The sequence below is a fragment of the Pristiophorus japonicus genome, chromosome 16 (assembly GCF_044704955.1).
Source record: "Pristiophorus japonicus isolate sPriJap1 chromosome 16, sPriJap1.hap1, whole genome shotgun sequence".
NCBI classification, from domain to species: domain Eukaryota; kingdom Metazoa; phylum Chordata; class Chondrichthyes; family Pristiophoridae; genus Pristiophorus; species Pristiophorus japonicus.
In genome coordinates, this window is record NC_091992.1 from 39,663,249 (window position 1) to 39,681,487 (window position 18,239).

The 18,239-nt window shown below is 43.1% G+C and overlaps 1 protein-coding gene across 2 annotated transcripts; it reads right to left on the bottom strand.

The window, feature by feature from the left end:
- Positions 1–531: 531 nt before the first annotated feature.
- LOC139226458 (complement C1q tumor necrosis factor-related protein 2-like) lies at positions 532–17,872 on the bottom strand. Of its 2 annotated transcripts, none has more exons than XM_070857242.1 (7): positions 17,761–17,872; positions 13,363–13,439; positions 10,406–10,457; positions 8,475–8,539; positions 7,161–7,322; positions 4,781–4,942; positions 532–2,086 (listed from the first exon to the last, which is right to left on the bottom strand). In XM_070857242.1, exons 1-7 carry the CDS (start codon positions 17,790–17,792, stop codon positions 2,043–2,045), a joined length of 594 nt encoding a protein of 197 aa, XP_070713343.1. In that variant the 5' UTR covers positions 17,793–17,872; the 3' UTR covers positions 532–2,042. The 2 variants fall into 2 exon arrangements, with proteins under 2 accessions (XP_070713343.1, XP_070713342.1); XM_070857241.1 differs by having other exon boundaries at positions 2,054–2,930.
- Positions 17,873–18,239: the final 367 nt, after the last annotated feature.

Below are 18,239 nucleotides of genomic sequence, written 5' to 3' on the forward strand. Positions count from 1 at the left end.
GCTGCTGATTGTTTATGGTGGAGTACATGGATTTTCATGCATGCAGACAGATCTTTGAAGCTGGTAATTTAGTTGATAGGTATTTTGTGAGGCCCTCTGACAGTAGAAGCAAAACAAATTTGTCTGTCTCTCAGTTTGAGTTGGGCTGTGTGCAGTCTCACCTTCTGGATGTTAGGTTGCTATCATGTATGTACATTCTGTTTGTAGCCACCAGATGGCATCATTGTTAGAGGTCACTGAGCAGCACACACATGGTATAAAAGGGCCAGTCATTTTGAGAGTCAGGCACTTTGGGCCTAAATAAAGCAGAGCCAAGGTTGTACCTTGCTTAGTTAAACAGTACTCAGTTTGAACCTTTGTTGCATACACAACAGTTGCATTTATATAAACGTTTCCTCGGTGGGAAACTTCACTCAAAAATCTACTCATTCTGAGCCATAACATGGCAGAACTATAAACAAAGATAGCCCCTCACGACAACATGAGTTGTACATATAAAATCACCATTACTGAATGAGAGTACAGTGTTCTTTATTGTGTATTTTGCAAGTTTCCAAATAATCAAGGTTTCAATTTCCATACAATAACATTTTTACAGAAACAACCATTTCGAAAGGACAGTTCTAACAATCTGTTTCCTGCTGGACTAACCTACTGGGTTCTTATTATGCTGCTGACCCAGCTACTCTGTTACCAACCAGTTCTTTACAATTGTTCATTCATAATATTCATAATATGAATTGCAGAACATTTTGTAATTTAACAGGTACTGATCAGTCCCTTTATACCCACATTAGTAATTGTCCTTAATCAAAATTGTGAGTGGCAGGTCAAGTGAGAATGTTTTAAATCAGACAAATCCAGACATGAAATGAATATAAACAGGAGAGATTTTCTTTAGTGTTTTACCTTTTCCATAATTTGTTACCAATATCACGGAGCAGCAGCCTGCAGACACTGGGGTCCCTGACAGTGAGGGGCAGGGCAGGTAAGGGCAGGACCCACAGTAAACAGTAGCCAGTAGATTCCCACAGAGTGAGGACAAGACCCACAGTCATTGATCTGAATTTAAACTCTTGGTTAACCTGCCGATGGGACATTTGTCAGAGTGTAAATCTAGACGTGTACATCCATGAAGCAAAAACTTTGGGCTAGAAGTAGCCATGAAGGAGAGTTCTCATTGGCCAAGAGCTGTCACATAGCTTCAGCTAGCCTCTGTCAAAGCTTCTGCTGTGAAACTGGTTCGATGACGGGTCACAGTAGAAAATACATAAAAATGGACAGTAATAAATGAGAGCAGATCCATAGTCCAATGAGAGTAATGAATTCTAATGAAAACCTTTCTTTCTAATGTTTAACAGCAGTTGGGGTTTAAACCCCTCAGCATCATTACCTTCTAACAATGTTCAGTTACAGACAACATATGATTGACACTGGGTGTCCTGTGGATGCAGAGTCTGATTAAAGCAGATACAATGACCGACCACTGTGTCCTTATCAACATTAAGGTTTCAGTTCATCTCAAGTGATCTGCTGCTTATACTTCCCTCATGTCCTATTCATCTATATGTTACGCAGGAAGATTATTAGATGCCAACACAGCTAATTACGGAGATCTGTCCAATTTGTTTTAAGTCACAGATTCCTTCATCTTTTTATTTTAGAAGTACTCATCAAACTAACAGGCTCTTGAAAATGCACAAGAAATAAGCTGTGTTTTGAAGTTTTAAAGTGATCTTGCTTTGTTCTGATTACCGATCATTCTGTCCTAACTGGGCACACAAAGCTCTAACTCTGCTTGATGTTCATACATACTGGTGCTTTTACAGAATCGCTATCTTGAACAGTTACTGCTCAGTTTGATGTTACTTTATCACTGGCCTATCCTGAAGAAATCCATCTCCTCAATCGTGTCTAGATAGAGTTGATGAAACAAACTTGGCTTGTCTTTGGTGTTGACAGGAGAGGTATGGTTCCATAATTCACAGGTTAAATAGGACTGCTTTATAGTCACTTTTAAAATCTTCAAAACGAAATCACATTTATTGTGTTTTTTTCCCCGAAGAGATTATATTTGTGAGTAATCCTAAAATAAAATGTGAAAGTTGTGAGATGATGCATCATTAAATAAGGTCCACACTGAGATTAATAGAATTAGATACACAATGTCTGTCTTTAACGAGTAAAAGTTGGACATTTAAAAAGCAGGTGTCCAGCAAAGACACTTGCTTTCGTGATGCCATTCTGTCCGTCTAAAGTTTCCAAGTGAACTGTGTCTCCAGCATCCAGTGCTATGATAGCACCTCCTGCCATTGATTGATAAGCATTTTGATATGCCTGGTAGGCAACAACAATGGGTACATCATTTTTCTTTAATACAATATATGCATTTATTCTATTGACTTCACAGTGAAATGTAAAGAAATACACACCAGGAATAGTACATCTGAACTGGCCTGTTGCAGTATTAAAAGCACCGTGGCCATTGTATATTACATTTTCAAATCTAATTGGTGTCCCAGGTGTTGGATAGTTGCAGCCAAGACTCACACAGAAAGCTGCAAATGCCAAATTAAAAGGTGCTAGAGGACCCGGTGGTCCTGGGGCTCCAGTTACTCCTTTTTCTCCGGCTAGCCCAATTTCTCCTCTCATGCCCGGTGATCCCCTTTGCCCAGGATCACCTCTGTTACCATCATCACCTGGCATTCCACAAACACCTCTTCCACCTTTAGATCCAGGTCGTCCTCTGGGACCTCTTGGACCTGGTGGTCCAGGTATCCCAGGATTGCCCTGGGCACCTGCTTCTCCTCGTTCTCCAGCCTGCCCTGGCATGCTTGGTCCCCTCGCTCCATTTGCACCTGGATCACCTTTTGGTCCCTCTGGTCCCATGGGACCTGGATCCCCTCGTGGTCCTCTGGGGGCCTTAATGACTGTTCAAAAAAAAAATGATCAGGTTTGGTCACAGAACCTTCAATGCACTATGTGATAAAATAACACATGATTACATGGCAAGGATCCCCAATGGTAATGTGAGATCAATGCAATCACCCTTAAAGTGTAAAATATGAAATTGGTGTTGGATACTGATTGCATCCATTGTTTCATCAAAGAGGGAAATTTTCATCTTCTGCACTAGATTGGAATTCAAGTCTGAAAATTAAAAGGGAACAGCTTCAAGGGACCAATGAGTCAGAGAAATCAGTCAATTGTAGCTCTGGTTAGATATGCAATATCTGTACCATGGAGTAGAGAGATATACATTGGCTTCTGGTCTTCCCAGTGCTTAAAATTTAAAATCATGTTTAAATCCTTCTATGGCCTGGTGCCTCCGTATTGCTCTAACATTCTCACCCCAAATTTTATGTTCCGCTGACTCTTGCATCTTGTACATCCCCTCTCCTTTCATCCCATCATCAGCAGTTATGCTTTCAGCTGCTTAGACCCTCAATCAGGAATTCCCTCCCTAAAGCTGTCTGTCTCTTCATGATATCCTGGGGAATTTTGAGCTCCTATCAGCACAGGATTGATAAATTAGGTGAGCTTTAGTCATAGATTTTACTCAAGAAACAAGGGTGCAGGAATTCCAGCCCTCCCTCCGTTGATTTGTTTTGGTGGTACTGAGGCCAGCGGTTGTCAAAAAAAGAGCGAGCACAAGATCTGCCACACCCTGCCCATTTATAAATGCCCCCAATATCCAGCAGGCTACCGACCTGTATATGGACAGGCATATTATAAGGAGACAAAATGAGTGAAACACATTCTCCAATATATTTAGCATTGCAGCAATGCTGGATGACAGAGGCCATGATCATTTCAGAGCATAAAGTTTTGATTTATTTTATCAGACAGAAAGCATTGATTGACGGAAGGATTTCAATATTTTTGAACTTTAAAAAACAAATTTCACAGGTAGCCAACCACGGCTAAACTCCACTCACCCTGACCTGACTCCACAGTAGAGGCTGGAAGGCCACCTGTATTATGGTAAAGATCCTAAGGCCAGGAGATCAATTGGGTTCAGAGGTGCATCTTTGTAGTCAGTATTGGTGCCGCCACAACAGGCACTCTCCTCTAATCTGCAAAAGTGGATAATCCAGGCCTCTAGCTTCACAGACTAAAAGCTCAGTGTTTCTACAAACTCCTTTCATACTTTACTCCCTCACAGTAACAAACTATCCATCTGTTAAAGTTGTGAATCACAGGGCTGGAAATTTCCCTTCGCCCCGATTGGGGTCGGGACTTCCTGCGTCCGGCCCAGAAGTCCCGCCCCCAACGCGGAATTAGGCCGTGCGCCCCTCAAAGGAAGCAGAGCGCTGCCCGCTTTTTTGGAGGGACACTCCCAAGGCAGCTACACGGAGCATCCATGCGCTACAAAGCCCTTCCCCTTCAATTAAAGGGGAGGGCCACCGCGCACTATGCAGGCCCATTGGTGACTGCCACTGGGCCACCAGGAACACTATCAACTGGGCCAGCAGCCCGGCATCCAAAACAGAGTGCTGGCCTGCACGATGGTGGCCCGGTCGATGCAAGGGCCGCCATTGTCAGGACAGCACCCCCCACTACACCTCCAGGGCTATTTCCCCAGTGCGCCCCCTTCTCCAGGCGAAAACACCATTGCGCCCCATTAGCACCCCCCGGAGGTGCTAACAGGGCTAAAAGAAAGGGCAATTCCGGCCCCATACAATCTTGCCACACAGAATGAGGCCATTTGGCCCATTGCACCTGTGTCAGCTCTTTGAAAGAGCTATATTTGAAAAGAAGAGGGTGCAATAATACTTACGGATACAGCATGGTGTGGGCCCATCCCATTTTCCAGTAATAAGACAGTTCAGTGTTTCAGTCCCCAACATGTAATAGCCACGTGCACAGGAATATGTCACACGTCCTCCTACATGACTGAATTGTCCATTTGCGATGGTTGCAGGAGTTGAGCAGACAATTTCTGTAAGATATAATTAAGAATAATTATAAAAGTTAAATAGTGTACAGTGTGAAACTACAGAAATGATATGTCAGCGATAAGCAGTGACTGAGAATTATATACTGTGTACCCTAACACACTACAGAAAGAAATACGTGCATTTATATAGCACCGAGCTTGTAAAATAGTACCACGTGGTGCTTCACAGAATAAATGAATGGAGAATGCAATTTGTGCCAGGAATAGAAAGATTAAAGAGAGGTAGCCAAAAGCATGGCCGAAGAGCTTTCTTTAAGGGAGATGGGGATGGCGTGGAGGGGTTTCGAGAGGGAATTCCAGACAGTAGGACCCAGGAGGTTGAAGGCCCCTCTACCGTTGATATAATGAAGGGAAGGTACGATGCACAAGAGGCAAGAGTGAGTGTTTATAGCATGTAGGGCAGGATACATTTTTATCTCATTGTATTTCCTGTTGCCATGAATAATATTAACCGCAAGGGAGCCAAAAGTTGTCGGCCCTGCCAAGCTCACTTCTGCCATAATGCCGGCAGGATTGTGCTGAAAGGGTCGCAATCAAGCCTGGGTCCTGGGTATGGCAGGTCCAGAGTTTCTGACTGGCCTTGCTTCCCATCCAAAATCAGGTCAATGGCACAGGAGGGGGAGGGATCAAGGAGCAATGGTTCACTACATCAGGAGTTCCTGCATTCCTGGTCGCAGAACAACAGTGGAACATCAGTGGATAGTACATCTGGTAAATCCAGGCATATCAGGCTGCTGATCGGTGGATGTGGGGCCAACCTTGGGAGGTCAGACTTCAGATGCAGCCTAAATACTGAATGGTTCCGCTGGTTCGTGAGTAGTTCACTGTCCCTTTATAAAGGGGCAGATTTGGGCATTCTTTAGGCATTTCTGGGAAGGCCCAGCGCTCTTGCTTAGCCGGCCATTCTTCCGCCGCAATTTCTGGTATCCTGGGAAAGGCAGGTCATCCTAGTGAACAAGGGCCCAAAACTCTTGCCAGATTGCGGGCCTCACAGAATTTCACAGAACCATCTGTTGTGAACTCCTAGAATGGAGTGGGTAGAATACCTGTCTTTTCCTGCTGGTGTGAGATTTTGAGCCTTTTCGATGACTGGGCCTCATTTTCCTGGCTCCAGCTCGCTAGCTCTGGGCTGGCACAATACTGAGCAGGACAGATGCAGATCTGGATGCCAGGCAGGTAGGGAGGTCCGGGGATGGGGGAACCAATCATAGAGGTGGGGTAGCCCACGATAACAGCGGCCCACAGTCTTATTTGTGGAGCTTAGGGAAGCACTCCTGCTCTCCTGGCCCCACCAAAAATAATTCTGTATTTACTTTTTTGGACCTTTTATGCCTTACTGCCCTAAACAATTGCCAGCTATTCCTCAAAATTGCATTGAGGTCCAATATACGTCATAGGACCTTGATATGCACACAGCAATGAAACTCCAACCTGATTCAGGTGGGGCTTGGGCCAACCAGTGGAAGACCTTGGAAAAAATTGCAATCGGGATCGGAGAGGGAATGGCTAAGTGTAGCACAGCTGTCTTAGAAGTGCTACCGCCCTGTTTCGATTGGACAGACCAAGTTAAAAATCAGCCCTAATAAGTGAAATGTGTAACTTTACACGTAAAATCAACTGAAATGTTTTGTGGTTGGAGAAAGTCCTTTCACACATTATCCTTCTCAGGAACGAGTCATGGACTGGATTTTCATCCAAAGTGATATCACTACTCGAGGTGGGTCAGGGTAGGACATTGGACCACTGGCTAAGTTAACCTTGATCCATTTTCTTGAATTGGGGTAAATTATATGTGCAGGGCAGGCTCTGCAGAGGAAGGCCACCACTGCAATTGGGGGAAATACTGTGGTGTCACAGAGGGGCACAGATAAAGGCAACAGGAAGGTTTTATAAACACGCTTCTACTGACTCCCATCCTTGCTCCCCCAAAGCTAACTTGTGGGTGTTAGGAAGGCTTAGGAAAAGTAGGGGTTGGCCAAGACCAGGTCTTCACTCTACTTCATTGGCTTAGCTGAGCTTCACGTGGGTGGTCAGCATCTCTCTGAAGGCGGCAGAAGGAGAATACCAAAGGCTGATTTATAGTGAGGACTTGGCAATGGGCTTACTTGCTCCATATTCCTTGCTACACCTCCACCACACCACCTGAAATAAGCACTATCAATCAGTTAATGTTGTAAACGCAGAGCATTAAGTTACTTACTATTACAAACTGGTGCTTCACAGTCCCATTGACCTGTGGATTGACAATGTAGTGTTGCTGTTCCTACCATCGCAAAACCAGGATTGCACGTGTATGTCACTGTGTGACCAGCAACATGAGCCACTCCACCGAAGACTTCCGGTGGATTACCGCAACCAGAATCTGAATTAAGAATAAAATCATCTGAGAATCATGTACAACAACATTTTAATGGTTCTTTTATCTTAGGACTAAGTCCCAAAACCCTTCAAAGAGGCACAAAAAATGGACAAGAAGACAAAGGAGGAGCGATTAGGAGAGGTGACAAAAAGCTTGATCAGAGGTGGGTTTTAAGAAGATTCTTAAATAAGGAGAGGGAGATTGAGAGGTTTAGGGACGGAAGTCCAAGTATTGAAGGCACAGCCGCCAATGGTGGGGTAAATGGGTGGGGGGGGTGGAAGGATACATAACAGTCTGGAATCAGAGGAAATGAAAGTTCAGGATAGGGTATTGTGGAGCTGGAGCACATTACAGAAATCTTCAGCTTTCGCTTAGGACCATATGGACTTTTGTATTCACACAGTTCATTGGGGTTTTAGGGTAGGCCACAGTATCAGCCTTTTCTGGGAAGCCCTGCATTTGGGCAGCCAACAAGTATTTCCACTGAAAAAAAGAGGCAAGGGGCCAAGAACACCTCCTCTTGCCTCATTAACATGGTTCTGTCTTACCCCGCAGAAAAGCACTAGGAATCCTGGGGCAACATAAAAGCGTTGCAACCTGGCCCCTGTTCCTAATGCTTACACTTGGCTAACGCGCAGTTTCCCAGGCGCAAGGAACAGGAAAACTGGCCATATAATTACCTACAAATAAGTCAGATTTCAAATTGTAAACCATACCCAGTGTAGAGGACCCTGGGTAAATATTATAATAAACTGTATGAACCTCGGAGTCATACAAGTCAAACAACTTTCATTATATGTGACCTATAATGTTACTTATGTAAAAACACAATTAAATAATAAAAATTAGTAAGGGCAAATGGCATTCGTCCCTTTTGAAGTCCATCACTCTGGTACGTTAACACTGCCATCAAATCCCACCCCTCTTCTGATTTGTAGTCTATACTGCTACTAATGGTAGCCAATGTCAGAAATGTAATACTACTACAGAACAAAGGGGGTTGAATTTCCATGGGGGTTCTTCCAATCGTCCATCATAACTTCAGCAGACAATCAGGAAAACCACAGAGAAATGGAGTAAATAGTGTTTATGCCATTTATCCTCACCCAATTACAATATGTCTTTGATTGTGTCTAAAGCTGTTTCTCAACTCACAATAAACATGTTTTTGGAGATCATCAAAATTGTCCGCGTAGTCCCAAGATGGTGCAATTATATTGCTGTAAAATAAAGAAGGAATTAGATGAAATGACCCAATTAATGGAACTTTTAATAAGCAAGAGCTTTTGATGAATTCACAATGCACATTTTTCTAATGAAGCAATATTGTCAATTCGGGAATACTAATACAAAAGAAAAGTATGGAATGAGAAAAGGCCATGAAGCGGATTAAGGTTCACATTAATTCTTCCACCGAAGTTCACTGTTCAAGTGTCCTAACTCTCTCATCAAAGTTCAACCTCCAGTCCATTAACTGTTCCATCGAAGCTCATTTCTCCAGTACATTAGCTCACCCATTTAAGCCCATCCTTCTAATATCCAAACTCTCCCAGTTGCTGAAAGGTGGAAGCAAGCCTAAACTGTAGTGTCTGTGTAGAAAATGGCTTAGTTGAGAGTCACTCACACTGATGGTTAACCATAATTAGAGAATTAGTTCTCATGCACAGATTAGGTTTGGGATTACAAAGTATCAGGATAGGAATTTCCATTATTTCTGAGTCATTTAATTGAACAAGTACTCAATTCATTTGAACATTTTATGTGAAGCGAACACTTAATGGCCCAAAAACTGCCGTGGCAGGCCAAGAAGCTGTTAGTTAGACTTGCCCTTGCCTGTTTAATGTCAACACTATTTTGCCCTGCTCGAAGTGCAAAATGGAAATGGTGCAGCGCCCCCTACAGGACACCTGGGATCTGAGTCAACAGGCCAAGCAACTGCACATCTCCTTAAACTATCAGATTGAAGGATTCCAAAATTAGCATAAAGTCTGAGTAGGAAGTGCAAGTTAGAATGGTGAATTCAATATCAAATCAGGTACAGAAAGAGAAATAAATAGAGGGAAAGAGAAATTGGATTCAAGGTGCAAGAAAAAAGAGACAGAAAGAAAAAGTAACTTTTTTATAATATTGTCTCTCTTTCATGATTGTTTCCCAGCTAAGAATTAACATTTTCTAAGTCACTACTTTTCATATATTTGTAAGTTTACAAAGGGCAGAGAAACACTGTTGGCTAGTGCCTTATTACAGAAAATGCCAAGTTAGTCCCAAGCCAACAAGAACAAATAATTCTTCAACTCATAACCAATGTCTGTGCCAAAATCTACCATATAGCCACACCAGGAAGAACCTGCAAAGATACTAGAAGATTTTCTGTCAAGCAGAATGGACCCCTCCAATTGTATGAGTGTTTTGTGAGTTTACTTGCAAATGGTCAGTGTCTCAATTAGTTCATACCTCCTACAACAGGTGGAAAGGATCATTGCATTTTAAACAATGGGAATGACTGTGCAATAATGTGTAAATTCTGTTGGGAGAAATAAAATATTTGGCTTTCTGTAGATATCTATCAAATCACACCCATTACAAGAGCAATTTTGTTTCAAACGGTGTTCATGGATCTGAGATTTGGTTTGATCCCAAAGAACAGCAGCCCACAGCACAAACATGATCATAACTCATGATTGGTCAGTCTCTAGCCTCAGAGATGGGAGAATCACAGGTGTGGGCAGTGGAAATATCACACTGATACAGTAGGACTAGGCTTCCAGTCCCAGTTTGACTCACTATTAACCTCGCTGACCCCAGGGGACTAGTTTTACTGGCTCCTGGTTAGCCTACTAGAGGGACTTCCACATGGGAAGAGGGTGTCCATCCCAGGGGAGTGGGAGGGGGGTAATGCCCTCAGCAACTCAGCAGCAGAATTTCCTCTGCTTTTGATTGGTTCCACTGAATGTGCGTCAATGATTGCGATATCCTGGGGTTCCCATCCTGCTCAGTACAGTCCCACCCGGAATCTAACATTATTACTGTGTCACCATTTACATACAGTCCAGCGTGAGAGCATAGTTATTGAGGGAAATATCTACTTGTCATCGTAGAGGTAGTTTCTCCACGCTAGTCCAGTGGATGCATCAGAATCTAGAGAAATCAAAAGTACAACATGTCAAGACTCACAGAAACAGTTTGAAAATGGCCCAAGTATAAATATCACAGAGAAACAGGAAATAAAATTCACAGAAATAGGGCTTTCCGGTCTCTGTTAGGAGACTCTGGAATTTTGATCAGCACCTATTCCCGTTACGTTTCACTCAACAGTCACCACATTAACTCTCAGTAACCTGTAAAGTGCTCCACTCCTGGGAGCTGCGCTTTAATGGGGGAAAGGTTCTATACCAAAAGCAGGAAATTAATTCAAGATTTGAAATAAAATATTATGGAAGAGAGATTTTGGTTTGCTGCAGTAATTGGGTGGGCGGCTGGTGTTGTAGTCACGGAGCTCACCCAATCAGAGTAGGGAGAAGCCCGAACCATTTTAGTGGCTGAGCCTCATTAGCATGTGGTGGGCAAGCTGTGTGCTCCAAATGGACACGCACGAGACAGCTCGTCAGTCAGGGTGTGAGCTCCTACGCTAAGCCAGCTGACAGTGCGGATCGGAGGAGCAGAGGTGATCCTGGGGGAAGGCTGTGCAAGGATGGGGATTATTTTTATGGGGCCAAGTGGGGCAATCCTGCTCCTCCTGGCCCCACAAAAATTAACGAAAAAAAAAATTGGCCATTTTTGGAGAGGATTGCAATGGGCCATATAAGCAGGTCATCCATGGTACTTTAATGAACAATGATTGGGATTGTTCTTCTTAAAGCAGAGAAGGTTAAGGGAAGTTTTAATAGAGGTGTTCAAAATTAAGAGCGGTTTTGCGAGGGCAAATAAGGAGAAACTGATTCCATTGGCAGGAAGGTCGGTAATCAGAGGACACAGATTTAAGATAATTGTCAAAAGAACCAGAGGGAAGATGAGGAGATTGATTTTACACACCGAATTGTTTTGATCTGGAATGCACTGCCGGAAAGGTAGTAGAAGCAGATTCAATAGTAACTTTTAAAAGAAAATTGGATAAACACTTGAAGGGGAAAAAAATTGCAGGGCTAAGGGGAAAGAGCAGGGGAGTGGGACTAATTGGATAGCTTTATCAAAGAGCTGGCACGAGCATGATGGGTCAAATGGCTTTCTTCCATACTGTAAGATTCGATGGGGCCGAAATTGGTGGACTTAGCTTCTGCCGAGTTTTCTGGGCGGTCTCCCCTCCGAGTGAGTTTGGTGGAGGTCTCACCCTGGCGGGGAGGGAAGACCGCTGGGGACCGCCCGCTGACGTCCACTGGTGTGCAACGCAGATAAGTGTCCTCCTGCCAGCCAAGCTGCCAGTTTGGTCCAGGCGGGAGTCTGCTGCAGCAGGGGAAAGGACCACCACGTGGAGGCAGGTCTAACCTCAACGGTAAGTAAGAAGACCTGCAAAAAAAGGTTAGTATATTTCCTTTCTTTCTTTTTTTTTTTGCAGTGATTCAGGTGGATGGGGTCCCTTGAAAGTTTTCTAGTGGTTTTTTTTTTGGAAATTTTTAATTTTATCTATTCTCCCCTCCCTGGGCCCGACTCAATCCTCAGTGGTACTTTGCTGAGGATCGCATTTGCCGCCGAGAATGGGAGCTCCCACCCGCAGTCACCCAGATTCAGGGCGTAAGTTCCTTTTTTGCCGCCAGGCGGTCTTTCATGAAACCTCTGTCCAAAGTACCATCAGGATCTCAGCAGTCCTTTGTGTGGCACTTGGGCAGAACTTAGGTTTCACCAAGTTAGGGGCCTATGACTGAAATATTACTGTGGCATTGCAACTACCGTTTGTTAGATCATCAGATGGTCAAATAATGATATTGATGTAATGCCTGCCACAGTATTACGAGACTGTAGTGAGTGCCAAAGACCGCATATTCTTGGCGGGCACATTATTTTATTTGTGTGGGGCATTATTATATGCACTATTTATCTTGTCGGCAGCAAAATTATGCAACAAATTAATGTGACCATGAAAACAATCTAATGTTATATGACAGCAGTTAACACTACTTAGAGTATCTACACCAACAAAACCCCAGAAAAACATACATACAGATACATCCACTTTCCTGACCTGATGGACTCTGGGTTTGATATTCTTGCCAAAGTTCAGTAATCTTACTGAAAATTAGACATTTGTAAAAAGTGGTGTGAAATTGGGAGAAACTATGAATGGACTAATTGTCCATATTTGGCACTGCCCAAGCATACACAACCCTCTAAAAATAGATTAGCATTGACTAAACGGAAGAAAATAGGTCTGTTTCTTTTTCTCATTCAGCTTGTTAATGAGACGCCCATGTGATGTTCTGCAGCAAATCAAAAGGTAAGGACTTTACCAGTCAATTTGGTGTTAGTGAGCTGAGCACAGGGGATATCTCACCACAGCAGTGAGCAGGATATAATCTTGTAGCAGGATGTCCAGTTGGTTTAAAGGAAGCGTCTAAGCTGGCAATAATTTAAGGAGATAATGTTAGTAGCGGCCACCGATGGCTGAGCTTCCATGTGTTCGATTTAGGAGGAGCTACAGCATCCTATCGAAAACATCACATGCTGCTTTAATGTTTCGTATATCAGGGTTGAAACCAATGTATTATTTTATAAAGCACATTAGGGTTGATTTAACTCCCTCCGCCTGGTGGAAATGGAATGGTAACAGAGTTAAAAATCGAGGTGGCCGATCTCATTCTCAATCGAACACAGTGTGTGGTCCAATCAATTTTGGGCCCACACTTGACTTCACCTTCCCCTCCTCCTCCAAATAAAGGGGTGAGCCTTTTTTTCTAACTGGCTGATGACAAACTCATGATGATTTAAATTGATGGATTATTTAAATTGCATGACACTTCTATTACATTTCCTTAAGGTGTCAGCATCAAGACCTCACTCAATCTCTCCTACTCTATGACATTACTCTGAGGAGCCAGGTTCAGTCTCTTACCTGCATAAGGAACTCCATAAGTCTGAGGGATGAAAAGCCCAGCAAGGCACACACCCAACAACCACATGGGCACCATTCTGAAAGAAACACATGGAGTACATGAATCAGACCTGACAGTTCAGAGACAGAGTCAGAAATACCAAAAACTCAACCGTGCTTTTAGAATGGAAAATAATAAATGATTTAAGGAGCAGGGCCAAACTCTGAACGCTCCCTGAGACCTGCAGCTTTATATTAAAGCGATCCTTATTCTGAAACATTAAACTAATCTCCACCCTGAAAGGGAAGCTTGTTATTTTCATATTCCGATCAAAGCTCTCCTTCCCCGATCCCAATCCTGATATTACAGCTAGCTTTTCAGAATTCTTGTTTCAAATGTCATTATCCCAGCTGTCACCTTGAATGCTAATGTCAATATAACAAGGGCCTGCGGATTGTCAGCGAGTGACCTGCACAGCCCCCAGACTGGGGGGCAGTCACTCACCTCAGGCTTTCAGAATCTCTCTGAACATGTTTCAGAATCCCAGCCTTTTAAATAGCTTAGCTCCTCCCACAATTTGCATAATGTGATCCCTTTCTGGCTTGTCACTTTACACGGTGAGTTATATGGGTTTATACAATGCCACACACCGAGCAGAATCAATCACTCAGTGTCACCAGCTTTAAAGGCAACTTTCTTCTGTAAAATCTGTAATTCTGATGGAGGAAAATGCTCGTGAGTGTTTGAGGATTTATTCAAATCTAAAATTATTAGTAGTTGGATAAAGTGAAAATATTTTGCAATCATTTGTGAAGACAAGGTCTATATTTCCAGGATATAGAAGGTGAAATGCCAAGATTTCTGTATTGCAACAAAATATAGCCAGTGGTTCTATCCAAGGGGCTCATTCTAAACCCATTTATGTTTTAGACTGTATGGTGTTGAATTGCATGGCTGGCTGCATCAGATGACTTTACTCATCACCAAATAAACTTTATACTCATCAAACTAACAAAATAGATAGATTATTAAATCCACTGATCTGCTTGGCTGGGCATTATTGTAAGATAAGAAAGCATGAACTGAAAACTGGCCTCTTAGCCATCAAACTAGGAACACGAATCTAGAGTGTCAGGGATACCCCCAGTTCAGTTACCCTGCAATAGACATTAACACGTTGGTCCCAACATTCAGAAACCTCTTTCAAAACTCAACTATCTGTACATTCCAATGCACCTAATATTGGATATGGATCATTACACAGCTGAAGGGTTAGTTTCCTTATTGTTATGCATCTGTTATTAAATTATAATAAATATTTGTCATCTTTTCTTTATTTCAGCCATTTGAGTTTCCATAAGATATATTCTTCCGATGTCTGCCTGTCTGTCTGTCTGTCTATGAAGTATCTCAGATCTTGCATGAATCTACCAAGCACCAGATGGCACACACTAGACCTCACACCACATGTTCTAGAATCATATATCAAATGTTACATTAAAGATGTCACACAACTCATTTCACATACTAGTTTACCCATGTGAGACCTTGTGTGCCAACTGCCACATTTTGCTACAGATAAAAAATAGACTTTAAAACAAGAAAGCCAGTCATTAACTTCCTGGAGCCTGAAATTTACAAACAATTTACTGATCTCTAATTGAGCTGATGAACTTATAAACAGCCACACTTATAAGGATTGCTTCAGTAGTGTTTACAGGTTTACGGGTAAAGGCCGTAACCTTACTCAAGACTCCTGACTGCCCATAATGCAAAATCCACTATCAAAGAATGAGTGTTTCTGCGTGAAGTCCTCTCTCCTCAAGTATTCACAGTTGATCCAAAATAGCAGATGTCTGGCTGCCACTGCAATGGATATTGACCTCAAATCACAAGGATTGGCTCATTTACATTGTTGGAGTGGAAGGCTTGTTCCTGCAGAGGTGCATCAGAGGCGTCTAGCCCAATGAGGTAGGGAGTCTCGGAGCAACTATTACAGATCTTATAGTCAGTTCAACCTGACCAATGGACTCATTAACCGTCCACATAATTCAATGAAACCAGGATCAGTTAAGCAATTTAACTCAGCAATGGTAGATGGACTTTAAATAGTCAATCCTGAATAGAGCATAGCAAATATGAAGATAAAAGGAGCAACTTCTCTTTCTTTTCTAAACAGGCTGGTGAAATTATGGGTTAAACAAGCCTAACCCCATTGGGATACATACAATTGACCTCCCGAAAGGGATAAAGCTCTACAACTTTCAGTGAGGTTTGGCTCACCCAACCCAATTTGTAACCAGATCAAATCAAATTAAATGAAATCAAAGCAAATGGGTTAAATCAGGTAAAATCTAAACTAGGTGCCTTGTGGTGACCAGCAGTCTACATGTTGTGAGTTGTCCACTAGCAAAGGTGGGACAAAAAAAGGCTTGGGGGAAATTATTTACTGAATGTTTCCAGTCAACATGAAGCTGTTATCAACAAAGTCAACCAAATAGCCTCAAGAGCATTAGACCATAAGACAAACTAAGCTATTCCATCTTGTATAGATAACATAATGAGCTCATGCTCATATATTCTGTTCAGTTTTAGACATTTATAAACCCTGTAGAAACACTTTGTTCTTCTCATCATCATCATCATAGACAGTCCCTCAGAATCGAGGAAGACTTGCTTCCACTCCTGAAGTGAGTTCCTTGGTGGCTGAACAGTCCAATACGAGAGCCACAGACTCTGTCACAGGTGGGACAGATAGTCGTTGAGGGAAGGGGTGAGTGGGTGGGACTGGTTTGCCGCACACTCTTTCCGCTGCCTGCGTTTGACTTTTGCATGCTCTCGGCGTTGAAACTCGAGGTGTTCAGTGCCCTCTCGGATACACTTCCTCCACTTTGGGCGGTCTTTGACCAGGAACTCCCAGGTGTCAGTCGGGATGTCGTACTTTATCAGGCAAGCTTTGAGAGTGTCCTTGTAACGTTTTCACTGCCCACCTTTGGCTCATTTGCCGTGAAGGAGTTCCGACTAGAGCACTTGCTTTGGGAGTCTCGTGTCTGGCATGCGAACTATGTGGCCTGCCCAGCGGAGCTGATCGAGTGTGGTCAGTGCTTCAAAGCTGGGGATGTTAGCCTGGTCAAGGACGCTGATGTTGGTGCGTCTGTCCTCCCAGGGGATTTGTAGGATCTTGCGGAGACATCGTTGGTGATATTTCTCCAGCAACTTGAGGTGTCTGCTGTACATGGTCCATGTCTCTGAGCCATACAGGAGCGCAGGTATTACTACAGCCCTGTAGACCATGAGCTTGGTGGCAGTTTTGAGGGCCTGGTCTTCAAACACGCTTCTCCTCAGGCGGCCGAAGGCTGCACTGGCGCACTGGAGGCAATGTTGGATCACGTTGTCGATGCCTGCTCTTGTTGATAGGAGGCTCCCGAGATATGGGAAGTGGTCCATGGTGTCCAGGGCTGTCCCGTGGATCTTGATGACTGGGGGGCAGTGTTGTGCGGTGAGGACAGGCTGGTGGAGGACCTTTGTCTTACGGATGTTTAACGCAAGGCCCATGCTTTCGAACGCCTCAGTAAATACGTCGACTATGTCCTGGAGTTTGTTCTTTTTGTTCTTCTAGTTGCATACTGAAGGATAATGAAGTGACCAGGTCAAAGTGTTCATTAAAGATATTAGAATGTTGAAGATATGAGACCATCTGGTGCGAGTATGTATCCAAGAATGGCCTGTACTTCCCAGCAGAAAGAAATATTACCATATCAGCCTTGAATCTTGATAGTACTGTTAGCTCTAAGTCAGAAGGTCATGGGTTCAGAGATTTGAGCATATAATCTAGACTGGCACTGAACTATTGCACTGTCAGAAGTGCTGTCATTCAGATGAGACATTAAGCCATGGTTCTTTCTGTTTGTTCAGGTGGGTGTAAAGATTCCTACTTGAAGAAGATTAGGTGTGTTGTGCCCTTACACATTACTATAAATTTACACGAGGCACATTCTGCAGACAAGGTCACTCTGTGACCCTTTATTCACAGGACCAAGAAGCGATGACCCTGCGTGGGACCACCCTTTATATACCTGGATGACCAGGTGAGGTGTGTCTCCCACAAGTTCACCCCCTGTGGTCAAGGTGTGCATTTCTTAGGTGTATACAGTATGCAGTGTTGTTATGAAGGTTACAGTTACATGAAGGTTACATACATGACAAGGTGGACTCTCTCAGTATCCTAGCTAACATTTATCCTTCAACCAACAGCAGAAAACACAACAACAAATTATCTGCTCATTTATCTCAGTGCTCTCTGTGGGATCTTGTTGTGTAAAATCGGCTGTCATGTTGCCAACATTACAACAGTGACTAATCTTCAAAAGTACTTAATTTGAGATATACTGAGGCCATGAAAGGCTGTATATAAATACCTGTTTGTTCTTTCTTTGGTCAGTTGCTTCATCTGTTTCCATAAATTATTGAATAAAACATGGTCCAGGTTTTAAAGAGTAAAATAATACCTGCCCCGAATTGATCATGGCAGTGCTTGGATGCCTCTGATAGTGTTAAAGCTTGTTCCATTGGGTAATAGATATGAACCAACTTCCACCTATATTTAGATCTAAGGAGGGAATATTTGGGATATTAGACTGTGACATAGAAGTCAGTTCAGCCGAGTAGGTGCATTTCTGAAGAACCTTATGAAGTAACATTATTGTCTGGCTAATAACCAGGGCTCAGACACTGATAATAGGGATCTTGCGCAGTACTGATGAGATTGTAGGCAGACAAAAGCGGCACACCTTGAGGTTGCAACACAGTGAATTCCCAAAACTCTATGAATTGACGTTGGTGTTCATTATCTTCTGCTACATGCATAGGGCTAGAATTTCCCTAACCTGTTTTTCTG

Coding starts and splice junctions, on each gene's coding strand:
- LOC139226458 (XM_070857241.1), bottom strand. CDS start 17,792: ATGAAGCAACTGACCAAAGAAAGAACAAACAG. Junction 13,440..17,760: donor ACCAAAGAAAGAACAAACAG/GTATTTATATAC, acceptor TGTTTCTTTCAG/AATGGTGCCCATGTGGTTGT. Junction 7,323..8,474: donor TCTCCAAAAACATGTTTATT/GTGAGTTGAGAA, acceptor TTCTTAATTCAG/ATTCTGGTTGCGGTAATCCA.